This window comes from Sphaerodactylus townsendi, linkage group LG05 (assembly GCF_021028975.2).
Source record: "Sphaerodactylus townsendi isolate TG3544 linkage group LG05, MPM_Stown_v2.3, whole genome shotgun sequence".
NCBI classification, from domain to species: Eukaryota; Metazoa; Chordata; class Lepidosauria; order Squamata; family Sphaerodactylidae; genus Sphaerodactylus; species Sphaerodactylus townsendi.
Window position 1 is genome coordinate 131,978,301 of NC_059429.1, and position 27,420 is coordinate 132,005,720.

Below are 27,420 nucleotides of genomic sequence, written 5' to 3' on the forward strand. Positions count from 1 at the left end.
CCCCTCTCGGCACACACAAATAATTAGTAACCTGCTCTCGGGAACCTGTGAGAACCTGCTGGATCCCACCTCTGGGCTTACTACATCTTGTGTCTGCTCCTTGATATTAGTGCAGTGGTGGAATGGGTGATTTTAAGGTAGAAGTAGCAGTCTGTGGGCCTTAATGCGTGTTTATAAAGTGTTGGCAAGTTGCAGCTGACTTATGACGACCCCAGGAAGGGCTTTCAAGGCCAGTGGGACGCAGAGGGACTCTGCCATTGGCTTCCCCTGCAAAGCCATCTTTTCTCCCTTCCAAGCACTGACCCTGATATTTGGGCCTGATATTTCTGATATTTGCCAAGATCGGGCTATGCATGCCAGCTTCCTTTCCCCGGGGGTCTTGATCCTGCCTTTTCGTGCTCTTCACCCCCTTTCCCCCGAAACCGTTCCTCAATGCCTGGGATAAATCTGGGAAGAATGTATAAGCGTCATAGCAGTGATGGCGAACCTTTTCGAGGCCGAGTGCCCAAATTGCAACCCAAAACCCACTTATTTATCGCAAAGTGCCAACACGGCAATTGAACCTGAATGCTGAGGTTTTAGTTAAGAAAAAACGGTTGGCTCTGAGGCGTGCGTTACTCAGGAGTAAGCTTGGTGGTAGTTGGTGGCTTTGCTTTGAAGCAACCGTGTAACTCTTCCAACGAGTGAATCACTTAATTCTAGAGGGAGCTTTGACCTTCAGAAGCAAGCCCCATTGCCAGCAACCGAGCTTACTCCCAGGTAAAGGATCACGCTTTAGTTCTTCGCATGAAAATCAGTGGGGTTCAACAGTGCTTAACAGGGTTACCTACACTGCTTCCCCAAAACTAGGTCTTAGGTTTAATGCTAATAATCGAGCCCAGCGGCCCAGGCCAGCCTAGATGTGTGCACACTCTGTTTGCGCATGTCCACAGAGAGAGCTCTGAGTGCCACCTCTGGCACCCATGCCATAGGTTCGCCACCACTGGTATAAGCATTATAGTGAAAGTCCAAAGTAGGATGTGTGTGTAGAGATTCACTTGTGTGGTCTTGCAGCTGGGAAGGAATGTTCAGTATGTGCTAAAACTCATCAATGAGTGAGATTTTCATTCACGGAATTGGTAGTTCTCTGATACGTCCATCAAGAGTGGGATATACACACATCTCTCTGTCTATGTATGGGTATGTGTGTGTCCATCAAGAGTGGAAAATCTTCGTATGTGTGTGTGTATTCATTCATTTTAATATATTTACACACATACACGCGGAGATTTTCCACTCTTGATGGACACACCAGAGAATCCAGCTAATTCCATGAATTTACATATATATATTTGGAATGAACAAGACATTTAAAAATTACCTGAGATTGCCAGCATATGGATGCTGACTTTTAACAACTTCTGGACATTTCACTATATCAGTAAGTGCAATTTACAATTTTTCCTTTTTTAAACATTTTTTTTAAAAAAACTTTTGTTGAAAAATATTTAAAAGATGCAATCCAAGAATAACACAGAAAAGAAAGTTCTTGATTTTGTAAATTTGACTGCAATTTGCAATTTTTCGGGTTCCCAGTTGCTGCAGAGTATTTCCCTTCTCCAAGCCAAATTTGGACTTGGTCTACATGTGCAGCAGAATGAGGGCACTACATATTGTGTACATTAAGAAGACTTTCCTGGGAGTAAGTCAGTGGTGGGATCCAAACATTTTAGTAACAGGTTCCCATGGTGGTGGGATTCAAACTGTGACGTAGCGCCAATGGGGCTGGGCGGGGCACGGCGGGGGCGTGGCCGGGCATTCTGGGGGGTGGGGCATTCCTGGGCGGGGCTGTGGCAAGGACAGCAGCTTAACTGCGCCCGGGTCCTTAGGCGAGAACTACGAATGCAGGCGCGAGGGCTGCCATGCACGTGCACCTCCTGCCTGATTCGCTTCCAAGTTCTGTGCGCTGCTGCTGAGAGGAGAGGCGTAACTAAGGCAAAAATCACAGGGCAAAATCACCAATTAGTAACCCCCTCTCGGCACACACAAATAATTCGTAACCTACTCTCGGGAACCTGTGAGAACCTGCTGGATCCCACCTCTGGAGTAAGTCCCATTGAATCAAATGGGATTTGCTTCTGAATAGACTTGTTTAGCATTGCTCCCTGCCTCTCTGTAGACTGACAAGGAGGTGAGCAATCTCATTTTAGAATCCGTCCCTAAAAACTTGCTAACATTAGAAAACCAGGGCCTGATTTAGACTGGTAGTAGGTAGGAATAAGGCAGTGGAATTCTGACTTACAGTGGAATTCTAAGGATACTAAGCCCATTCATTTCAATGGACTGCATTGTAAAAATGTAGAAATTTCTAGTCCTTTGCATCGTTACAGAGCCATCCTTTCCAGTCTTTCTACCTGCACTGGAAAAGGAAATCTCCTTTAAAATGCATCAAAGAATTTTAAAGACGGGTTTTTACTCAACTCGGATTTTGTAGCATAAAGATCTTCACCGTAGAACAATTTGCATCAGGGAACGATAATTCCCGTGCGTGCTGCAGACGTGTAGCGCATATTTCCAAGGATCCATTTAGTATTTAAACGTGACTAATTTTGTCCACAATTAACTTTCTGTAATCGGTATTGATGATAATGGGCAAATGTTTGCCATAGTACAGCCGTAAGATGATACTGAAATATTCTACTGGGCCTATTTGCATCAGGCATTTTCTGATGGGATAGCAGAAACTACAGGAAACGTCAGGAGAAAATGCTACTAGAACACGGCCATACAGCCCAGAAACCACACACCACCCAAGTGATTCTGGCCGTGAAAGCTTTCGACAATACATAGAAACTACAAAATGTGTGCTTCTGGCTCATTCCGCACATGCAGAATAATGCAGTTTCAAACTGCTTTCAGTGCTCTTTGAAGCTGTTCGGAATGGCAAAATCCACTTGCAAACAGTTGTGAAAGTGGTTTGAAAACACATTGTTTTGCGTGTGCGGAAGGGGCCTCTGTTTTCAAATACTATTTCTGCTTGCCTCTCAGATGGTGAAAACTAAGGTAGCACAGAGTTTAGGTCTCTCTCTTTAGTATAAGCCCACAGTAATTTTGCTTGTGGAAAGGCAAGCCAGTTATACTTTTAAGTTGCTTATGTAGATTTTGGGTTTGCTGTTTTGTTTTTGCTTTTCAACTGAAAATGCTTTGAACTATTATTATCTTGAACCCCGAGGAAAGATCGAATAGAAATGTTTGAATGAACAAACATGCAAGAGTTATGATCTGTCCAACGTATAATAATGCGTTTTATGGTGTTAAAATAAGTTAGTTTGATGTGGAAAAAAAACCTGAATAAACTTCAACATCCCCCTCCCCAAAAATTTTCATAAAATCATAGAGTTGGAAGAGGTCTTTGATTGTGTATTCCTGCATGGCAGGAGGTTAGACTCTCTAGCCCTTCTGCTGTCTTCCAACATTGTGATTCTATGCCAGCGATGGCGAACCTTTTCGGGACCGAGTGCCCAAATTGCAACCTAAAACTCACTTATTTATCGCAAAGTGCCAACGCGGCAATTTAACCTGAATACTGAGGTTTTCGTTTAGAAAAAAACGGTTGGATCCGAGGCACACGTTACTTGGGAGTAAGTTTGGCGAAGCAACCGTGCAACGCTTCGAATGGGTGAATCACAACCCTAGGAGGGTTTACTCAGAAGCAAGCCCCATTGCCAGCAACCGAGCTTACTCCCAGGTAAAGGATCATGCCCAGGCTAGCCTAGATATGTGTGTGTGTGGGGGGGGGGGTGATTTTCCACCCCCTCCCACATGATGAACTCTGTGTACGTGTGCCCACAGAAAGGGCTCTGAGTGCCACCTCTGGCACCCGTGCCATAGGTTCGCCACCGCTGTTCTATGCTGTCATCAAATTTCCATGCTTACTTGAGTTGATGGGACCCCTTACTGGCCACTGCTTAAAACATTGACCTTAGCTCAATATGGGTTTTTGGTCTGACCCAGAATAGAGATTCTTGCTTCCTCGAATTGAGGTGGTGGTAGTTCAGAGGCAAGCCCGAAGAACTGGCAAATGGGGACGGAAAAACGTGTCCAGAGGAGGGCAACCAAAATAGTAAAAGGTCTGGAATCCTTGCTCTACAAAGAGAGACTTAGGGAGCTGGGGATGTTTAGTCTGGAGTAGTGAAGGTTAAGGGGGTGACATGATAGCCACGTTCAAATATTTGAAGGGATGTCATGTCGTAGAAGGAGCAAGTTTGTTTTCTGCCGCAGCAGTGGCGTAGGAGGTTAAGAGCTCGTGTATCTAATCTGGAGGAACCGGGTTTGATTCCCAGCTCTGCCACCTGAGCTGTGGAGGCTTATCTGGGGAATTCAGGTTAGCCTGTGCACTCCCACACACGCCAGCTGGGTGACCTTGGGCTAGTCACAGCTTCTCGGAGCTCTCTCAGCCCCACCTACTTCACAGGGTGTTTGTTGTGAGGGGGGAAGGGCAAGGAGATTGTCAGCCCCTTTGAGTCTCCTTCAGGAGAGAAAGGGGGGATATAAATCCAAACTCTTCTTCTTCTTCTCAGAGACTAGGACACGGAATAATGGATCCAAGGTGCAGGAAAAGAGATTCCACCTAAACATTAGGAAGAACTTCCTGACCATCAGGGCTGTTCGACAGTGGAAGTCACTGCCTCGGATTGTGGTGGAGTCTCCTTCTTCGGAGGTTTTTAAACAGAGGCTAGATGAACATCTGTCGGGAGTGCTTTGATTGTGTGTTCCTGCATGGCAGGGGGTTGGACTTGATGGCCCTTGTGGTCTCTTCCAACACTCTGATTCTTAGTTCTCTTCTGATTCCTACTGCCTTGTGAATCTGTGACCAGTACAGATGATCCACTGGCTATGTGGTTACCAGGTTGGGTTGGTTACTACGTGCTTGTGCATTTAAAAAGAAACACCTCCCACTCATTCTTTGGTTTAGTGAATATAAAGTTGCATCCCAATTAACAAGCTTCCCCCTCAATTCCCAGATACTGGGATGAGGGACAGTGTTGTGAAATATGGCTAGAGGCATCATGTTGCAGTGGGATTCCACCAAACCCCCAAGCCAAAGAGCTCCATGGCTAGAAGTGTCCCTATAGGTCAGTGGTGGCGAACCTATGGCATGGGTGCCAGAGGTGGCACTCAGAGCCCTCTCTGTGGGCACGTGCCCCCCCCCCCCACATCTAGGCTGGCCTGGGCCACTGGGCTTGATTATTAGCATTAAACCTAAGACCAAGTTTTGGGGAAGCAGTGTAGGTAACCCTGTTAAGCACTGTTAAACCCCACTGATTTTCATGCGAAGAACTAAAGCATGATCCTTTACCTGGGAGTAAGCTCAGTTGCTGGCAATGGGGCTTGCTTCTGAGTAAACCCTCCTAGGGTCGTGATTCACCGTTGGAAGAGTTGCACGGTTGCTTCAAAGCAAAGCCACCGAATACCACCAAGCTTACTCCCGAGTAATACACGCCTCAGAGCCAACCGTTTTTTCTTAACTAAAACCTCAGTATTCAGGTTAAATTACTGGGTTGGCACTTTGCAATAAATAAGTGGGTTTGGGTTGCAGTTTGGGCACTCGGCCTCAAAGAGGTTCGCCATCACTGCTATAGGTCTTCCTCAAGTATGTCTGTTCTTTCTCACCTCTCTCAGTGGTTTGTCATTTCCAAGTATTAATATTTGTCCAGATTTAAGTACAGTTTGGAGTCAAAGAGATGGTTATTTTTTGTGGATATGTATCTAGGTTTCAAGGTGTTTTTGTTTTTAAAGCTCATATCAGCTGTTTCAATATGTCCAAAGTTTTTTTTCACGAAGAGACAGGAGATAGAAGAGTTGCAGTATGTATATGTTGGGTTTTTCCCCTGGATTGGTTTATCGCTAGAAGTTGTTCATCAATTTAATTTCTTTCTTTTTTAAAGTCACATAATTGTAGAGTCACATAGTCGTGAAAAATCACACATTTGTGAACAAATGAAGCCACATTCTTACTGGCGGTCGCTGGACCCCAGATTGTCCGCCTGTCTTTGACCAGGTCTTGAGTCTTTTTGGTGGTGGCCCCAGCCTGCCAAGTGAGATCAGGGCCCTGGGAGACATTACAATTTTGTAGAGCCTGTAAGATCGTGCTGTTCACCAGGCATATGGTTGAAGGCAGCAACAGTTCCATCTAACTGACCTTCCTTCTGTTCTTCTGTTTTCCCTCCCCAGTACAATTAGGTTATATATTAAGTATGGGGGATGGTGTCGAATACTATTCCTCGAATTTTAAGGGGCACCAGAATTTTACTAGACTTGGATCTGGATGTAAGCCCCCCTGAGCTGTTGGGAGAAGGGTGGCCCCAAAATTGAATTAATGAAATAAAATAATAAAATAAATGAACGTTTGGTAAGGTTTGTATAGATCAGAGGTACAAACACCTTACCTGGCAGCTGCTAAGTATTTTCAGATGGTGGGTAATCAGTGGTGGGATCCAAAAATTTTAGTAACAGGTTCCCATGTGGCGTCGCGCCAATGGGGCTGGGCGGGGCATGACGGGGCGTGGCCGGGCATTCTGAGGGCGAGGCATTGATAATTTCTCTGTTACTGTAAAAAACTCTTACTGTAAAAAAAAAGTTCCTAATTTCCAGCTGGTATCTTTCTGTCCATAATTTAAACTCATGATAGCAAGTCCTATCGTCTACTGCCAACAGAAACAACTACTTCTCCTCCAATTGACTGCCTGTCAAATACTTAATACTTTCAAATACTTAATTTTGTTTCTAGAAATCAAAAGAAGGATCCTTTCCTTAAACAAGGAACGTTACCATCTTTCTAAAACATGTTTTTAAAACAGCCCAACAGGGAGAATTATCCCGTTTTCTACCTTCACTAACCAGCCACATAGGAAACAACAGGACTTTATGATTTTTGGACCTAATGGAATTTCTAACGGAAAAGCAGACCCAATTAGTAACCCCCTCTCGGCACACACAAATAATTAGTAACCCACTCTCGGGAACTGGTGAGAACCTGCTGGATCCCACCTCTGTTATACCACGTGGGGCTCTCGTCTTCTCTTTGGATATTGGAGAAGACACAATATTGGGTCTTCTTTTCCTGCTGTCTTCAACTTTTCCTAGGAGCAGCAGTGGCATAGGAGGTTAAGAGCTCGTGTATCTAATCTGGAGCAACCGGGTTTGATTCCCCGCTCTGCCGCCTGAGCTGTGGAGGCTTCTCTGGGGAATTCAGATTAGCCTGTACACTCCCACACACGCCAGCTGGGTGACCTTGGGCTAGTCACAGCTCTTCTGAGCTCTCTCAGCCCCACCCACCTCACAGGGTGTTTGTTGTGAGGGGGGAAGGGCAAGGAGATTGTAAGCCCCTTTGAGTCTCCTGCAGGAGAGAAAGGGGGGATATAAATCCAAACTCTTCTAGCATTATTATCTTTTCCAATATTTTCCCTTTCCCCCCAGTACATAGTCATGTCTGTCTGGCATGTGGAACATCTGGGTGACAAAATTTGCCGGGGCCATCAGGTTTCTTTTGCGCTGCTCAGGATTGTCTGGCCATACTCCTGCCGAATTCCCCACTAGGGAGATTCGGTTTGTCCCGAGCACAGATGCTTGCAAACTGTTCATCCGTTCGAGCGGGCTTTGCCGGAGTTAAAGGAAGTTGCAGTCAGTCCTCTGCTACGTGAAGTCTGGTTTGGAATTTAGAACATGGGCGGACAGACGCAACCCAATTCTAACGCTAACCAGAAAAGCAATCAGGGTCTCTCAAGCTAAGCGCTTCTTCGGGGCTGAAAACTCATTATATCTGTGGGGCTGCTCTATCTCTCCCCACCCTTCGGATCCATGTAACCGTTTGCAGCAACCGGGCTATTCATTAATAATGTCGAGCAGGCTGGCCGGCTGGCTCTCTGCCTGAGACCACATTAGGCAGAATACCTGGGAAATTGACTGGAAGCGGAAACGCGGGAGGAATGGGGAAGGAGGCGGGGGCATTCAAGAAAGCCCTCTTAGCCACCAATGATTTTGATTTCTGTTATCTTTGGGACTGCCGAAGCCCACGGGTTAATGCCGAGAAAGAGCAGGAAAGAGTCAGGAAACAGTGAACGTTGGAATCATGCAGATAGAAAATGTTGACGGGTAGAAAATGTTGACAGAGAGAAATTTTTCTCTCTTTCTCACAATACTAGAACCAGGGGGCATCCATTGAAAATGCTGGGGGGAAGAATTAGGACTAATAAAAGGAAACACTTCTTCACGCAACGGGTGATTGGCGTTTGGAATATGCTGCCACGGGAGGTGGTGATGGCCACTAACCTGGATAGCTTTAAAAAGGGCTTGGACAGATTGGATGGAGGAGAAGTCGATCTATGGCTACCAATCTTGATCCTCCTTGATCTGAGGTTGCAAATGCCTTAGCAGACCAGGTGCTCGGGAGCAGCAGCAGCAGCAGGCCATTGCTTTCACCTCCTGCACGTGAGCTCCCAAAGGCACCTGGTGGGCCACTGTGAGTAGCAGAGTGCTGGACTAGATGGACTCTGGTCTGATCCAGCAGGCTAGTTCTTATGTTCAAAAAGAGGTTGGCCTCCAGTCGGTGAAAGCCAAAAAAAAATATGCCACTGTACCCAGACTGCCAAATGTAGGAAGGCACAAAACACCTGTGCAAATGTTTAATTCATAAAAACGCAAGTGGAAAAAGTAAAATAAAGTGCTAAGTGCGCACATCCTACAATAAATGTATACCAAACTGTACAAAACAACAACAATCTTATCCACAAACACTCTAAGAGCATTAAGCCAGAGCAGTTCAGAAATGTGGATAGCCCGACACGAGGTCTAGTGTTCACAGTTGTTATAAATGCAAAGAGTTCATCAAAGTTCATTGGATCAGGATTTTATTCTAATACAGAAGCATGCAGTTACTCCTACCACTAACTCATCAACTGACCTTTCTAACATCTTTATTTGAGACAGTATAGCTTGGTTCTTTTGGGATGAGATAGCTTCATGTGGTCTCCCTTGAGGTATAAGCACATGTGCTGAATCGTGCTATCTAAATCCAACCCTTTGGATGAAACTGTTCATGTTCTTGAGTGTTCAACTCAGCCCTGTAAGGACGGGAACGTTGCTTCATTTTGATAGGAAAGTATGAGATTCTCACAGTGGTGGGATCCAAAAATTTTAGTAACAGGTTCCCATGGTGGTGGGATTCAAACTGTGGCGTAGCGCCAATGGGGCTGAGCGGGCATCGCATAGCGGCGTACCGGCATTCCTGGGCGGGGCTGTAGGCAGCAGATGCAGCTCGGCCAAGGCATACCGTCCTTGGGCTGAAACAAATGGCAACGCAGGCTAGTTTCAATGCCACGCACGCCGGTGCACCTCCTGCTAGACTGCTTCAAGTTCTGCGCGCTACTGCTGAGAGGAGGGGCGTAACTAAGGCAAAAATCACATGGCAAAATCACCAATTAGTAACCCCCTCTCAGCACGCACAAATAATTGGTAGCCTACTCTCGGGAACCTGTGAGAACCTGCTGGATCCCACCTCTGGATTCTCACCTTCAGAAGCGACCGAGGCCCCTCCCGCACATGCAGAATAATGCACTTCCAATCCACTTTCACAATTGTTTGAAAGTGGATTTTGCTGTTCCGCACAGCTTCAAAGTGCATTGAAAGTGGATTAAAAGTGCATTATTCTGCATGTGCGGAAGGGGCCCGAGTTCCGCCTTGGAGAATCTTCCCTTGCAGTTCACAGATCTGTCATGACTTCTTCAGAACCCACAGGCTGAATTTCTTATTTCAGCATTTTCAGTCGAAGCTGGTAGGAGCGGGGCTTTTTGGGCGAGGGGGAGGCTCCCAGAGGGAATCTCCCTTGAAGCTCGTAATTTATAGGAAAGACCAGTCGAATTATTATTACTGAGAATTCAGATAAGCTTCACACTTCTCTGTTTAGAACAGCTTCCCATTAATAAGGAAAATTGGAAATTTATCACGGAGATCTTCACATTAAAAACCGCCACCCCTCCTGATATCGCTTAATGAAAAATAAGAAAGGAAACAAAAGAGGAGAATCGTTTTTTGTCTGTTTGGGCGTTCAAATGAACCCATTTTTTAAAAAAAGCAGGGCTGGGTAACAGATGGGCGAGCTCCCTGCTTATCAACAGAAGGTTAGCCCATCAGTTCCTGGTGCATTTGGAAGCTGGAAACCTATGAAATTTTGAAGATAAAGATTGTTTTTACCAATTCAAAGCAGAGCGCCTAAATATAGTGTCGAAGCCAGGCCAGAAGAGATACCTTCCCTTACAGGTTAGCCCAGATAGTCTTAAGGGGGAGGGGGGGGTCTGCCTACAAATCGTGGCGGACACTCTGGGCTTTGGAAGGACAGTCTGGAGGGTTTGGGAGTTTAGGCTGTCCCTTTACCCACTTCCAGTGGCTTCTGACACTCAGCAGAAGAAAATGTCAGAAGTTGGCGCTAGGAGTTTCGGTTGTATGGTTTGCACTTCTAGCAGTAGCTTTCCTGATGCCGCTTGGCCTGCATCTGTGGCTGGCATCTCCAGAGGATCTTCAGAGGATGCCAGCCACAGATGCAGGCGAAACGTCAGGAGATAATGCTGCTAGAACACAGCCATACAGCCCGGAAACCACACAGCACCCCAGTGATTTCAGCCGTGAAAGCCTTCGACAATGTGTATTGTGCTTTCACTCTTACGGCCAGCTAGCTTGATCTCATCAGGTAGCAGAAGTTGAGCAGAGTTGGCCCTGGTTAGTACTTAGACGAAGTTGAAGGTTGCTAAGAGTTGGGGGTTGCTAAGAGAGGCAGGCAATGGCAAACCACCTCTGCTCATCTGCTGTGAGACTCTGATGGCTCCAGGCCAGCTCGATCTCATCAGATCCGCACGGAAGCTAAAGCAGGGGTTGGCCCTGGTTGGTACTCAGCAGTGGTGGGATCCAAAAATTTTAGTAACAAGGTTCCCATGGTGGTGGGATTCAAACAGCATGGCTTAGCGCCAATAGGGCTAGGCCATGGGCAATGGATGGGGGCGTGGTTACAGCATTCCAGTGAGGGCATTAATAATTTCCTCTGTTACTGTGTAAAAAAAACTCTTACTGTAAAAAAAAGAAAGTTCCTAATTTCCAGCTGGTATCTTTCTGTCCATAATTTAAAACTCATTATAGCAAGTCCTATAGTCAGCTCTACTTGGCCAACGATTTCAGAAACAACGACTTCTCCTCATAATTGACTGCCTGTCAAATACTCTAATACTTTCAAATACTTAATTTTGTTTCTAGAAATCAAAAGAAGCGATCCCTTTCCTTAAACAAGGAACGCTACTCATATTTCTAAAACATGTTTTAAAACAGCCCAACAGGGAGAAATTATTATCCCGCTTAAATCTACCCTTGCTAACCCGGCTACATAGGAAACAGCAGGACTTTTATGATTTTTTGGACCTAATGGAATTTCCCTAATGGAAAAAGCGGACCCAATTAGTAACCCCCTCTCGCACAATTTCTACACAAATAATTAGTAACCCACTTCCTCGAACTGGTGAGAACCTGCTGGATCCCACCTCTGCATTGTAGTAGCCTGGCCTTTTTGATCCCTTTGACTGCTTACTGGCTAGAGACATCCTTTGTCTGGGTGGTGTAAGCTATAACAGGTTCTCATTGCAGGGGGAACAAGGGGAACAAAGCAAATCAGGCAGTTAATAATTATACCTACAAAGTAGCATTGTTCAGAGTTCCGTCAGTGGATTCTGATTTCTATACTCTATAATAGGTGGGAACTTCTGCGGCTCTCAGATGTTGTTCAGGAACTACAGATAGCTCCAGGAAGCATCAGTCTCCCGTCCAGCATGGCCAATTGGCCATGCTGGCAGGGGCTGATGGGAATTGTAGTTCCTGAACATCTGGAGAGCCGCAGGTTCCCTACCCCTGCTCTATACTTTCTGTACTCTCTTTTTCACATAAAGATGTTAGCAGAGTGCATATTCCTCCGCCACAGAACAAATCACGCCGGACCTTCTTTGTTGTAGAGTGCTCTACCCGGGTCCTAGCGCCTACCTAGCCTTGCTCCCTACATCTGTTGGAAAGTTTGAATGTAAAAATAAATTTTGGCATTATGCTCTTGTATCAACATACCATGTAAAACAATGCATGAGATAATGGTGTTGACCAAGGCACTGTGCAAAATGAACGATAATTCTCATATTCATTCACGATTATATTCTGAAGTGGAAGCATACAATTTTCTCAACTGCTGCACCTCAATAAATTGAACTAGCATCTTTATGTGGGACATGGTATCAAGTATCCTAGGGTTGATTCCGCGACTTATGAGTATATTGACCTAAGTTCGAATCCGCGTCAATCTAAGTAAGTTCCCGCACAACCACTGGGATCGACGAGGTTTTGTACCAAGCCTAGCCTCTCGTAACGGTCCAAATTTCCTAATTCAGTTGGGAACTGCTACTTTTTTCCCAGGGAACTAGCGCTTAACTCCAGTCTTCGATTCCAAAGGTAGAGTATGGAATCTCTGGTGCCAGTGGGAGAGTCCCCCATTCAGCCAATCACAGCTGAGTGCTCGGCATCGCATTACAGCCAATCAAAACGCTTCACCTTCGGCCCCTCTCCATTCCTGTGGCAGTTTTTTTTAATAACGTGTGTGGGGATAGACTTAAACATGGCGGTCAGAGAACAGTAGCCAATCCGGAACAGAGCGCAAAGAGGGCACTTTGGATGATTCCGCCCACCGAAGCTGGGATCAAGCTGGTTGCAGTGGGGAATCAACAATGGCTTCGACTTCCAGTTAGTAAATCTTCTCAGGGGAACTGGGTCGAATCCTATTTTACTAGATGTAGCGGAGATACGCCCCTAGTTCTCTTTGCTTGCAAGGAGGGAATCTTCAAAGTTCCAAACGAGCAGGACCCTGTAGCTTGTCAGTGGCTGAGCGTAATAAGTCCCCCGCTTCCTCGTGTGTTCCTTTTAGAAGTCTATTTTTGTGTGCTTGAGTATATCTTCTCGGTTTTTGCTTTTAGAAATGGCAGACTCATATTCCTACAGAGGTGGGAAAAAAATTGCCGGATCCAGCAAAGCCAACGCTGACAAGGGAAGCCATAAGATGGAGGTGAAGATCAGCCCGACGTACGAGCAGTCACGGCTTGGTAGGGACGCTTGGCTTCAGGACGATGCCTTTTTGTACTTATATTCTGCTTTTCTCGCCTGCTTTATAGCCTCCTTTTAATCCTCTTTTTTGGACAGGAGAGGGTGGGGCAACAAATCCAATAAGATATAAATAGAGACACAAAGCGGCTGTTAGAATAATATTCTGTTCCCCTCCGTTTTCTCACAACAACCTTGTGAGATAGGCCAGGCTGAGAGCTGCGCTGGTCCAAGGTCATGGCGAAGTGCAGATTTGAAGCTGGGTCGCCTGGGGGTCTGTTCTGTTGGTGTATCCATTATGCCACACTGCCCAAAGGATCGGGCAGATAAGGACAGAATAAGAAGTTCCTTTGCATCAGTCCAGCTGTTCATCTAGTCCACCCTCTTGTGCCACTCAGCAAGCAGTTAGTTACCCTGAAAGGCCAACAACAGGGCACACAGGCTGAGGCCTCCCTGTGACGTTGCCTCCTGGCACTGGGACTCAAAGGTTGACTGCCTTTGAGTGTGGAGGTTCCCTTTAGTCTATACAAAAAAAATTTGAGTGCAGCGTGCAGATCAAAAAACGCCGATTATGCTCAAATCGTTTCCTTTATTTTCCTTTATTATGTTTTATGGATTACTGGACTGCCATAGACTGGACAATTATTCCGTAGGATATATATGATCCAATTCATTATTGATTTTTTTACCAAGACGGATGAAAAAACAGAGTTTTGTTCTTATGAATTTTGGATTTATGACTGATTCTTATTATGATATATGCATAATTTGATGATATATGGTATGAAATAAGACGACAATATTATACATATAGTAGTTTGTCAATAATACTTTATTTACACCAGCCGGAGTGCAATGGAGATTCTTGGATGTTATTGGTTCCCTTTAGTCTAGGCTGACCAGTCATTCCGCTTTGGTGGGACCCGTGCCAGCCTTTGGACAATTTGTCCCGCGTCCCACTTGGGTTCCTACAAATTGTCCCGATTTTCAGGAGGAACTGCTTGCACTGCCTTGGGGCTTAGGGGCGCAAGGCGGTGCAGCAGCTCCATCTTCCCTGACGCGGGGCGCTTCATGGTCAGCTGGCTCTTGCTTATTACATTTGGTTGCTGTCTGCTTCACCAGGGGTGAGGGCGTGACAACGGCGAAGCCTCAGAAGCCTGTGTGTTCTGCTGTCACAGCTGGGCTGGCGCTTTGCCACCTCCCCGTCTCCGATCACTTACGAAGGATGCGTAATAAGACAGAACCCCAGAGGTAGCTTCAAATCTGCGCCATGTGACCTTGGACCAGGCATGACCAGCTAGCCTGTCACCTTTACTTTTAGTCACCATGGCTAGTAGCCACTGATAGACCTCTCCTCTGTGAATTTGTCTACCCCCCCCCCCTTTTAAAAGCTGTTTCAATGAAGAGGTACACACAGAAGAGTTAAAGTTCTAGAAAGCATGGAAAAGGATTTTGATGAGTGAAGATAATTTCAGGAAGGTCGCCATGTTGGTCTTCAGAAGAAGAGCTAGGTTTAAGTCCAGTAGCACCTTAGAGACAAGCAAGATTTGCGGGGCGAGAGCCAGAGTAGTGTAGTGGTTAAGAGCAGGTGCACTCTAATCTGGAGAACTGGGTTTGATTCCCCGCTCTGCCACGAGCTTTGGGGGCTTATCTGGTGAACCAGATTAGCATGTGCATTCCAGTACATGCCAGCTGGATGACCTTGGGCTAGTCACAGTTCTTCAGAGCTCTCTCAGCCCCACTCACCTCAGAGGGTGTTTGTTGTGTCTGGGGGGGGGGAGGGAAAGGAGTTTGTAAGCCCCTTTGAGTCTCCTCTTCTTTTTCTTCTTCTTAAATCAGTGAATAGCCAACCAGGTTTTATGTTGACAGATGGGTCGATCTAAACCAAGTTATTTTCCCTACTCTGCAGGAAATGCAACGAACGATAAAATCGAGAGCAAAAAGAAAGGAAGACCTAAGGCAGAAAGCCAAGCCTTGAAGGATATTCCTGTAAGATTTCATGTTTACATTAATCTTTTCTGGTCACTGGGAAGCAGGCAAGAGGCGGGATGCACGGCTAGACTTGCTTGGTGGCTGAGTCATAACTGGTCTAACTGGTATATCAGAAGTGGGGCAGAAGTCAGCCTGACCCCCCCCCCCCGGTGGTTTTTTTTTTGTTTCAAATAGTTTTTTAGGAAACAGACTAAAAATATACACAAAAATAAATCTCTGCTGTAAGAGAAGGGAGACCTCCCAATTTCTTCTGTGCCAAATGTAAACCAATTTGCTGGTGGTTACTGGCCCCTCAATGATGCGGCTGGCCTCCACTCGGGCCAGGGCCTTTTCAGCCTTGGCCCCTGCCTGGTGGAACACTCTCCCTCCAGCTGTCCTGGGCTCTTCTCGGGATCTTGGTGAATTCCCTTGCAGGGTCTGTAAGACTGAGTTGTTCCAATCGGGCTTTTGGAGTGTCCAGCCACTGACTGAGGTACCTCCTCCATCTCCTCGCTCGAGTCCCTTGCCATCCAGGGGACCCACTTCTTTATGTTCTGTTTCCCCTTCTTGGGAGTGGTACTAATTGGGGCTGTTGCTGACAACTACTTCCATTTGTGAATCTATCTGTGTTTTAAATTTTACATTTAAAATTATTTTAATCTGTTAAATGGGTTTTGTCTGTATATATACAATATGTAGAACAAACAGTAATTACACCTTAAGAGCCCTATTTGAGGATGGATGGATCGATGGATAGATGGATGGATAGATAGATGAATAGATAGATAGATGAATGGAGATAGATAGATAGATAGATAGATAGATAGATAGATAGATAGATAGACCCATAGATAGATAGACAGATAGACAGATAGATAGATAGATAGACAGATGAACAGATGAATAGATAGATAGATAAGATTGATTGATTGATCGACCGACTGATTCGTTACTGACTGATTGACTGATTGATTGATCGATTGACTGACAGAAGAGAGAAGAGAGATATGATAGAGAGAGAGATGATGGATGGATGGAAGGATGGATGAGAGGCGGATGGATGATGGGCGGATGGATGAGAGGCGGATGGATGATGGGCGGATGGATGAGAGGCGGATGGATGATGGGCGGATGGATGAGAGGCGGATGGATGATGGGCGGATGGATGAGAGGCGGATGGATGATGGATGGATGGATGGATGGATGGACACAGTTAAAAATTTACCACTTGCTCCCTAGTTACAGTTATGAGATTATAATTCAATTAATCCTTACTTATTACTGCTGAGTAAGCAGGATTCATTTTTCTCTGTTATGCCCATTTCCTTATTTGCCTAGTCCTCAGATCCGCAAATCATCAGTTCGTTTTTCTCTGTTCTGAGCAAAAAGTCTACTAGGGATTCCCGGTTATTGATAAACTTAATCGGTACTTTTCTCTAATCAAAGAAGTAAGCTGAGCCTTCTGAGCCAATTCCAGTATCTTCACGATCCATTTGTCGACTGTGGGTATAGATGGTTTTCCTTTTTTTCTGAATATAAGATCCTTGCGGATGATGTCTCATGTAAAAAGAAACTGTCCATCAAATCCAGAAGGTTTCATTTGTACGATAGTCCTTAAAATCTTTTGGATTGCTGAATGTATTTGTATCCAAAATTATTTAGCTTTATTACAAGACCATAAAGGGTAAAACAACCATTTCCAACACATGTTCATAACATTAGTACACATTTTTGCTAATTTCTCTGGTGACAAGTACTCTTAAATAATTTTATAGAAATTCTCCCTGAGACTGGAGAGTGATATACATGTAAGAACCTTTAACTACATTTTCTCTCGTTGAATCATTTCTACATGATACCCAAAGTTACTGGCAGAACAATGAGGTGGGGGATGGGAAGATGGCAGCCCAAGTGCCAGAGGGGAAGTCGAGGCATGGATAATGGGCAGGTTTTGTGACAAGAAAAGAAAATGTTTCAGTATGATTGAAGCAAGTATGATTGAAGGAGCAGCAGTGGCGTAGGAGGTTAAGAGCTCATGTATCTAATCTGGAGGAACCGGGTTTGATTCCCCGCTCTGCCGCCTGAGCTGTGGAGGCTTATCTGGGGAATTCAGATTAGCCTGTGCACTCCCACACACGCCAGCTGGGTGACCTTGGGCTAGTCACAGCTTCTTGGAGCTCTCTCAGCCCCACCTACCTCACAGGGTGTTTGTTGTGAGGGGGGAAGGGCAAGGAGATTGTCCAGTTCCTTGGAGTCTCCCTGTGGTGAGGTGGGATATCAATCCAACCTCCTCCTCCTCCTCCTCCTCCTCCTCCTCCTCCTCCTCCTCCTCCTCCTCTTCTTCTTCTTCTATGATTGTACTGTGAGAGAAGCTAGCTTGGAAACGCGTCAGGGGAAAACATTGCAATAAAAGTGTTTTCGGAAGCATTTAAGAAAAGGTGAACTCGAGACATTCCCAAAACCAAATAGGGGGAAAACGTGCAGGACACCATGGGAAAAAATGCAGCATTAGAGGGCTGGAAACGTTTAAAACCAGTCGTGCGGAAACGGCTGGAAAGGCCTTTCTCGTCTCATGCTTTGAGATCCTTTTAGCTGCCCACCAGGACAGGTAAGAAAGGAGCGAGGGCGAGCGGATTATGCTCAGCGCCAGCTGTCCAAAAGGCAGGGGAGCCGTAAGCAGACTGGACGGATGGCAAGGCTGTCTGATTCACTCGGCGGCATCAGATGGGTTTTAATGACTGCGTGCTGTTTAGAGGCGTGTGATTAATTCCTTCGGTGTGTGTGTGAGAGAGCGAACATCTTGATTTCACCAGTACATCGTGGACAACGTCCAGATGGGTCTGGGCTGCAGGGGCTGGAAGGATGTGATCACGACTTCAACAGCCTTCCCGCTATTTGTCCCGCGGGTTGGAAACTGGCGGTAGGACTTGAAGTTGTGTCGAGGGCCGAGAGAGGCATCCTTTCATGAAAGGCAGCCCCACTCCAGAACGCCAGAGAGCCGTTACCAGAGGTGGGATCCAGCAGGTTCTCACAGGTTCCTGAGAGTAGGTTACTAATTATTTGTGTGTGCCGAGAGGGGGGTACTGATTGGTGATTTTGCCACGTGATTTTTGCCTTAGTTACGCCCCTCCTCTCAGCAGTAGTGCAGAACTTGAAGCAGTCTAGCAGGAGGTGCACCGGCGGCGCAAGTGGCTCGCTCTGCTCAAGTGCGTGCATTCATTTCCGCCCAAGGACCGCAGCAGCGTGCTGCCTCCTGCTGCGCCAGCCGCCCAGGAATGCCTGTACGCCACTGCCATGCCGCCCCACCCAGCCCCATTGGCGCTACGCCACAGTTTGAATCCCACCACCATGGGAACCTGTTACTAAAATTTTTGGATCCCACCACTGGCCGTTACAAGGCTTTGAGTCCAAAGAACCTACCTGTGGAGGAAGGTGCCTGTCGCATCTCTGTCTGATCTCCTGGTTTGGGTTCGCCAGTCTCTTTCCAGACAGCCTTCCCTGAGTTTTGCTGCCCCTCTGCCAGGTGACTGGATCCTTCCAGCACTTTTTGAAGCGCAAACACAGCAGAGTTGCCCCTCCTCAGTAGAGGCTGCCCGTTGGACCTCAGCATGTGTTTCTGCTATCTGCCACTTCCCATTTGGAAGGGGATCGATAGACCATCTTGGTGTAGCAGCAGAGTTCAGGTAGTTACACCAGAGGTGGGATCCAGCAGGTTCTCACAGGTTCCCGAGAGTAGGTTACTAATTATTTGAGTGTGCCGGGAGGGGGTTACTAATGGGTGATTTTGCCCCGTGATTTTTTGCCCAGCTACGCCTCTCCTCTCAACCCGGCAGCTGCAGAACTTTGAAGCAGTCCTAGCAAGGAGATGCGACCGTGCGTGGCAGCCTGCGCCAAGTGCAGTCCTTTTCCTCGGCCATGACCGCAGTGCGAGCGGCTTAAGGCCCTTGCCACAATATGGAATGCCCCCCCAGGAATGCCTCCCTTCGCCCGTGGAATTGCCCATAGCTACTCTGTCGCGTCTCTGTACCCCATTGGCGCTACGCCACAGTTTGAATCCCACCACCATGGGAACCTGTTACTAACATTTTTGGATCCCACCACTGAGTTACACATTCTGGTTAATTCAGCCTGATAGATGCAGGGATGAATTATTCCTCTTGAAACCCTCCCTTAGAATTCAGTGCATCTTGTGGGGTCGTGCGTTTTTACGGATCTCTCCTTTTTTTTTTCTCAGCTGCCACTGATGAACCAGTGGAAAGAGGAATTCAAAGCCCACTCCCGGGTAAAATGCCCCAACTCTGGCTGTTGGCTGGAATTCCCCAGCATCTATGGCCTAAAATACCACTACCAGCGCTGTCAAGGGGTAAGGAGAACAGAGGTTTGTGTTCCATTTTGGTGATCCTTACTTACCGTTATGTTCTGTTCAATGCTGACTGTGTCTGTCTGTGGGCTCAACCGGACGCGATGCTGATTGAGTCCCTTTTTGTTGGTAAATACCAGCTTGTGCAAGGGAGCCCCATTCCTGATTAACACCCGCACATTCCACGCAGCCGCCTTCCCACCTCTCCCACTGGAGCTGAAATGTGCCCCACTGATGGTAACATACAGATAACATGAATATTACAAATATTACGATTGTGCTTTAACAACTGTCACAAAAGCTTTACCTACCAGGCTCTTTCTTTCATAGCCAAAACCGAGTGGTGGTCCTTTGTTGAGGCTAAAATCCATGGAATGAGTCTATCCTTGGATGCATTGGTTTTAATGAATGCTAATGACAGGCTAGAAGCTGACTATCAAAAAGAGATTGTTATGATCTCGAAAGTATAGTCACCTGATGCAGCAGGCTATCAAACGCTGCTACTCCCTTTGCACTTGGGTATACCATTAAAACCCTATACCATGGCCAAGTATTTCCATTTGGTCTTAGAACCCAAATTAAGTGACGAGCCCCTGACCCTTACCAGGTGCAATATTCTCCCTTCAGCTACCACTCAGGGCAGAATACAGAAAGTGCCTTTTCATGACAGCTTTTGTCCCTGCAGTTCAGCTTACGCAGAATCAATCCAACACGTGATATTACCCTGCCCGTTACACAGTTTAGCCAGGAATAAATATCTAAACCCTTAGTTAAAACCCCCCATTGATAATATTAATCTATCAATTGTGGTAACGATGTTGGATTGTGGTTCTGCAAGTGTATTGGAAGCGCTGGCTCACTTTTTGTGCTCTGTCATCAGCAAACGGTTATAACTGTACTGGAGATTGTATCATTACACTGAGGTCGCCATTTTTCTGGTATATTGTTGCTGTTTTAATTATGCCATTAAAGGTTTATATATATATATTACAAATATGCTTTCTCCAGGGGGGCCATATAGCAAATGCAACGGATAGAGTTGGTGAAGTTAAGAAGAAGAAGAAGAGTTTGGATTTCTACACACACACACACACACACACACACATACACACACACACACACACACACACACACACACACACACACACACACACAGGTGGCTTACAAGCTTCTTTCCCTTCCTCTCCCCACAGTGCACACCTTGTGAGGAAGGTGGGGGTGAGGGAGTTCTGAGAGAACTGTGACTATCCCAAGGTCATGCAGCAGGAATGTAAGGCCCCTTCCGCACACGCAAAATAATGCGTTTCCAAACCACTTTCTCAACTGTTTGCAAGTGGATTTTGCTATTCCGCACAGCTTCAAAGAGCACTGAAAGCAGTTTGAAAGTGCATTATTCTGCATGTGCGGAATGAGCCTAGGAGTGCGGAAACACATCTGCTTCCCCAGATAAGCCTCTGCCACTCAGGTGGAGGAGTGGGGAATCAAACCCGGTTCTCCAGATTAGAATCCACCTACTCCATGGAGGAACTGGTTAACCCCCCCCCCTCCCCCCCCCCCCAAACACTCACTCTGAATGCCCACTCCTGGCTGCTGGTTCCCAAGGAGACAATTCCCTTTTGGGATAAACGTTTTTAAGCAAGCTGTCAATGGAATAAATCTTTCAGCATCGCCTGCGGTTTGACTTACAGTTAACCCCGACAATGTTTGACTGTTTGTCCAGGACATTATCTGTGTTACTCAGTCCGCACCCAAAATGGTGGGCCATGTAGACGTTCCTGTTCTCGTTATGTTTTGGTTTTATTAGAGTAATCCAACGTTAATAATTTTATGACTGCATTTGCTCAAATGCGCAACTTGGCGTGCTACCAAGAGCAAAGGTGGTCGCCTTCTATTCGAATACAGCTTATAGTTATGTCCAGTCATAAATTATTTTTGTGTGTGTGTAATGTTTTTTAAGGGGGGTTGTCTTACATTCAGGGTTGTCTTCCTTTTGAGTAAATACGGTAATCATCGGCATTACTAGTAGTGAAGCCTGTTATATGAACAAATACATCGGGCTCTAGAAAACTGTTGGTGCGTTAACAGTGTCTACCGAGGGGGCTTTTCCTCCCGGCTTGGAGGTCCTCATGGACCTAGTCTTGCTGTTGACAAAAGCATGTTGGGATCGTGGCCGAGAGCACCTTCCATAATTTGATCCATTCTTTTGTACTGATCCGTTCTTTTGTAACTTTTGATCCATTCTTTTGTAACTTTTGTACTGATCCATTCTTTTGAAACTTTTGTACTGATCCATTCTTTTGTAACTTTTGATCCATTCTTTTGTAACTTCATGGCTTGACTACTGTAATGTACTCTGCGTTGGGCTGCCCTTGAAGACTGCACGGAAACTTCCTCTGTTCAGAATGCAGCAGTTATTGTCAGGGGTAGACACAGAAGATATTTCAGTTGTCTTAAAAATGGCATATTTTGGCCACCAGCTTGTTTCCTAGTCCAATTCAAGGCACTGGTTATGACCTTGAAAGCCCTCTGTGGGCCGAGACCAATGTTCCCTGTAAGCTGCACTGGTATCGTACTGGTGCCGAACAGTTTGGGCCTCCACCCAGCAGGGGGAGTTCTCGCTGGCGATTCAGTCCTACTCCGCAAGAGTGAATTTCCGAACAGCGGTAAGGAAGCCTCAGAGGGACTATTATTTAGGAGCAGGGGTGTACCCCCAGTGGGACATATGGGGGTCAAATGTCCCAGGGTTATGGCCATTTTAGTCACGTGGGGGGCGGAAAATCGTCCCCACACCCCTCCTCCTTCCCCCCAGATCCATACACTGACTTCAAGACCTGTTGCAAAAACAATGTTGTTTGGTCATGGTGGTCGCCTGAAGGATATTTGTAGTTTAAAGCAGGCCCTTCCGCCCTCTTGCAGTAGCAGCCCGCGGAGAAGAATAATTTTCTACTGCTCTTCCTGCCCTGGGAATAAAATCACAGAGGCTCAGTTTCTCCCTTTAAAAAGCAGTGTTCGGGAGGTATCCAACCTAACAGTTGAAGAGATAGAAAAAGTGCAGAGAAGGGCAACGAGGATGATTGAGGGACTGGAGCACCTTCCCTATGAGGAGAGGCTGCAGCGTTTGGGACTCTTTAGTTTGGAGAGGAGGCGTCTGAGGGGGGAGATGATTGAAGTCTGTAAAATTATGCATGGGGTAGAAAATGTTGACAAAGAGAAATTTTTCTCTCTTTCTCACAATACTAGAACCAGGGGGCATTCATTGAAAATGCTAGGGGGAAGAATTAGGACTAATAAAAGGAAACACTTCTTCACACAACGTGTGATTGGTGTTTGGAATATGCTGCCACAGGAGGTGGTGATGGCCACTCACCTGGATAGCTTTCAAAGGGGCTTGGACAGATTTATGGAGGAGAAGTCGATCTATGGCTACCAATCCTGACCCTCCTTGATCTGAGGTTGCAAATGCCTGAGCAGACCAGGTGCTCAGGAGCAGGAGCAGCAGAAGGCCATTGCTTTCACCTCCTGCAGGTGAGCTCCCAAAGGCACCTGGTGGGCCACTGCGAGTAGCAGAGTACTGGACTAGATGGACTCTGGTCTGACCAGCAGGCTAGTTCTTATGTTCTTAACAGTAAAGGCTGAATTGAACACCTGAGACAGCTGTATTGCTTGCGTAAATCATGAATGTATCTGCCACAAGAAAGTCTGGAGTGCTGTTTTGGTGCCCTATTTTTGTATTTGCAGCTGTGGGGGGTATTTGATGCTAATATTGCATACTCGGCAGGTGGTAATGGCCCAAAGGTTAAGCGCACAAGATATCCACCGCCTTGTCTTCAGGCTGGAAGGCTGCCCGATTCCTTTCTTCCTCTCTTCCGATGCCACTCCCGTTTCCTTCTTTCTGCTCTCTTTCAGGGCCCTGACTTGGAGAAACGGACTTTCCCCTGTCCGTACTGTGAAGCGGCCTTCACTTCCAAAACCCAGCTGGAAAAGCATCACATCTGGAACCACCTGGACAGGCCGTTGCCAGCTGTGGTCCCTCCGGTAGACCACAAAGTTCACAAAGCAGGCGGCAGTGGCAAGAAAAGGTACCGGGATTTTGGAGGCAGAGTTCAAGGGAAGCCCCGTTTGGTTGGGGGTGGAAGGAGGGGCCGGAAAGGCCGCGGTTTCTTAGCCCTGCTTTAAATCAGCCCTCTGTGCTTTTCCCTAGAGCTGCCGAGCACGCGCCTTCCCACACCATCCGTCCCAAACAGGCCAAGGTGGAAAAGGCCTTCCAGCGCCCCGAGAACGGAGAGTGCGCCGCTGCAAAGAAGGATGGCAAAGAGTTCCACGCCATGGCCACGGCCACGCAGCCGTCGGGCGGCAGAAGTTCCAAGCATCAGACAAACCGCCAAGCCGTTGTTCAGGAGGAAGACCCCGAGAGAATGAAGCACAGTAAGACTAGGGCGCTGTTTCTGACACTTTTGGAGGCATGGTTCTCCTACTTATGAAATCAACTTTGGAGATGCCCTTTGCTTTTCACCTGTGGTAGTAGGGGAAAGCAAGGTTTAACAAACAGAAGCCCCTCACTCTTTCGGCGTTTCTGAAAGATGCTCTGGTCTAGACATCCCTCCTGGTTGAAAACCAGGGCGGTGACTCAGTAAGAGCAACAACAGGAAAGCTCCTGTGAGGGTGAATAGTCCTGTTACACCTGAGCACCGAGAGGGATTGAACCATACTTGAGAAAAAGGCAAGAATCCCTCCCTGGAGCAGCAGTGGCATAGGAGGGTAAGAGCTTGTGCATCTAATCTGGAGGAACCGGGTTTGATTCCCAGCTCTGCCGCCTGAGCTGTGGAGGCTTATCTGGGGAATTCAGATTAGCCTGTGCACTCCCACACACGCCAGCTGGGTGACCTTGGGCTAGTCACAGCTTCTCGGAGCTCTCTCAGCCCCACCCACCTCACAGGGTGTTTGTTGTGAGGGGGGAAGGGCAAGGAGATTGTCAGCCCCTTTGAGTCTCCTGCAGGAGAGAAAGGGGGGATATAAATCCAAACTCTTCTTCTTCTTCTTCTTCCCCTGCTGCCCGGCCAGGCTGATTGGGAAAAGGCAAGTGACTCATGCAGAGATACAACAGGGTGCCTCATCTTGGAGCTCACAGGAGTCTACAGTTATTTAATGTCTTTATTTCTCCTGGCTCTCTGACCTCTAAAACATGATGGTTTGAAAATCCCCGGCTTTTAGTCTAAGGTTATGCCTGTATCCTCAGGAGGTCAAATGTAAATAGGGTTATTATCCATTGATACACTGCAAGCTGTATTTTGCTTTTCAGTTATTTTCAAGGCAAGTATAATCCATAGAAGCTGAGCCACTGTGTAGTTCCACTGCAAATAACTTTGCCCCTTTTCTGCTGCCCCTCTTTAATGTGAGAATCCTTGTTTTAAGTTGCCTAAAATACCTCAAGAGAATATCTGTAGTCTGTTTTTTAAGAAGGTTTTTTTAGGATTGTGGAGATAAGTTTGCCCAGTGAAATCTGATAAATTCGGAGTCCCCAACATTTTTTTAGGTGCAGACACATTGGGAATTGGCATGGTGTGTACACCAACAAAATGGCTGCCACAAAATGGCTGCTGCAGGATTGTTACAGCGTAACTTCGGTAAAACAGTGTAGATTATTCTGCTGGGGTGGTAACCAGTGGTGGGATCCAAAAATTTTAGTAACAGGTTCCTATGGTGGTGGGATTCAAACAGTGGCGTAGCACCAATGGGGCTGGGCGGGGCACGACGGGGGCGTGGGCGGGCATTCCAGGGGCGGGGCATTAATAATTTCTCTGTTACTGTAAAAAACTCTTACTGTAAAAAAAAGTTCCTAATTTCCAGCTGGTATCTTTCTGTCCATAATTTAAACTCATTATAGCAAGTCCTATCGTCTACTTACTGCCAACAGAAACAACTAGTTCTCCTCTAATTGACTACCTGTCAAATACTTAATACTTTCAAATACTTAATTTTGTTTGTAGAAATCAAAAGAAGGAGACTTTCCTTAAACAAGGAACTTTGCCATATTTCTAAAACATGTTTTTACAACAGCCCAACAGGGAGAATTATCCCATTTTCTACCTTCGCTAACCAGCCACGTAGGAAACAACAGGACTTTATGATTTTTGGACCTAATGGAATTTCTGACGGAAAAGCAGACCCAATTAGTAACCCCCTCTCAGCATACACAAATAATTAGTAACCCACTCTCAGGAACTGGTGAGAACCTGCTGGATCCCACCTCTGGTGGTAACTGCTACCAAAGCAACATTTTTAAAAAATTTGTGCCATCAACCAAATCTCCAGTGGTCAATCAGAAGCCTTTTGGGGGAAAGCTCTACCAGACCCCACCCACTTTCTCAGAGTACTTGGTCGATGCCAGAAAAGGTAGATGCCAGAAAAGGTCTTGGCGGATGCAGCGGCACCCACAGAAACCATGATGGGGACCCCTGTGATAAACCAAGCAAGGATCTAAACACAGTGGTGGGATCCAAAAATTTTAGTAACAGGTTCCCATGGTGGTGGCATTCAAACTGTGGTGTAGCGCCAATGGGGCTGGGGCGAGGGGCATGTGGCCGAGCGATGGCCAGGCATTCCGAGGCGGGGCATTCCTGGGCGAGGGCTGTGGAAAAGTTTATCACAGCCGCTGTGCCGGTCCCCTTAGGCGGGGAAAGCGAATGCACGCATAGATCGCAGGCTGCCACGCACGCCGGTGCATCTCCTGCTAGACTGCTTCAAGTTCTGCGCGCTACTGCTGAGAGGAGGGGCGTAACTAAGGCAAAAATCATGTGGCAAAATCACCCATTAGTAACCCCCTCTCGGCACACACAAATAATTAGTAACCTACTCTCGGGAACCTGTGAGAACCTGCTGGATCCCAACTCTGTCTAAACAGGATTCCGCAGAAAAGGTGTTCCAGTTCTGTTCTTTGAGTCTATACTCTGTCTCAGATAACAACGTTAGTTCAGTCAGTTGAGGTGTAGCGGTTGAGAAAACTGTGTTCTTCAGCATTAGAATATAGTCCCAAACGAATTTGAGAATTATCATTTGTTTTCACTCGCTGCCTTTGTCAAAAACCATTATTTTGTGCATTATTGAACATGGTACGTTAATACAACAGCACTTGTAGTTCATTGAACAACTATCATCAAACTTTAGAACGGATGAGGGAGCAGGTCTAGGTAGGCCCTAGGATCCAGGCGGAGCGTTCTACAACAAAGAAGGTCCAGCATGTTGAGTTCTGCAGTGGAGAAATATACAATCTACTGATATCTTTTTGTGAGACAGAATATAGTTACTACTAGAAAAAGCAGAATTAATTATGGCAAATAAATTATCCATTTCCAAATTGGCACCAGTGGGCTCCAATAGGTAGTTTGCCTCGAAGTGAAAATGCAGGTGTTTGACCAAATTTGTATCTCTGATTTGTCCTTTTCGAGTTAGGAAGGAAACAGAAAACTCCTAAGAAGTTTACTGGGGAGCAGCCGTCCATCTCGGGGACATTCGGACTGAAAGGTAATAACGGAGTCCACTTTGAGTCAGGTGGGATCCAAAAATTTTAGTAACAGGTTCCCATGGTGGTGGGATTCAAACTGTGGCGTAGCTCCAATGGGACTGGGCGTGGCCGGGCATTTCGGGGGTGTGGCATTCCTGGGCGGGGCTGTGGCAAGGACGCAGCCGCTGCGCCAGTCCTTGGGCGGGAAACGAATGCACGCAGGAGCAGGCTGCCACGCACGCCGGTGCACCTCCTCCTAGACTGCTTCAAGTTCTGCGCGCTACTGCTGAGAGGAGGGGCATAACTAAGGCAAAAATCATGTGGCAAAATCACCAATTAGTAATCCCCTCTCGGCACACACAAATAATTAGTAGCCTACTCTCGGGAACCTGTGAGAACCTGCTGGATCCCACCTCTGGTCAGGCCTGTAAAATGT

At 46.6% G+C, this 27,420-nt stretch overlaps 1 protein-coding gene across 1 annotated transcript in view; it reads left to right on the forward strand.

Moving 5' to 3' along the window:
* The window catches only part of ZNF512B (zinc finger protein 512B), a 59,511-nt gene that overhangs the window by 8,244 nt on the left and 23,847 nt on the right, over nt 1-27,420 (forward strand). The window contains 6 exon segments of the mRNA XM_048498178.1: nt 13,029-13,154; nt 15,062-15,141; nt 19,358-19,501; nt 23,390-23,562; nt 23,685-23,908; nt 26,933-27,004. Coding sequence (XP_048354135.1) covers nt 13,029-13,154; nt 15,062-15,141; nt 19,358-19,501; nt 23,390-23,562; nt 23,685-23,908; nt 26,933-27,004 — 819 coding nt within the window.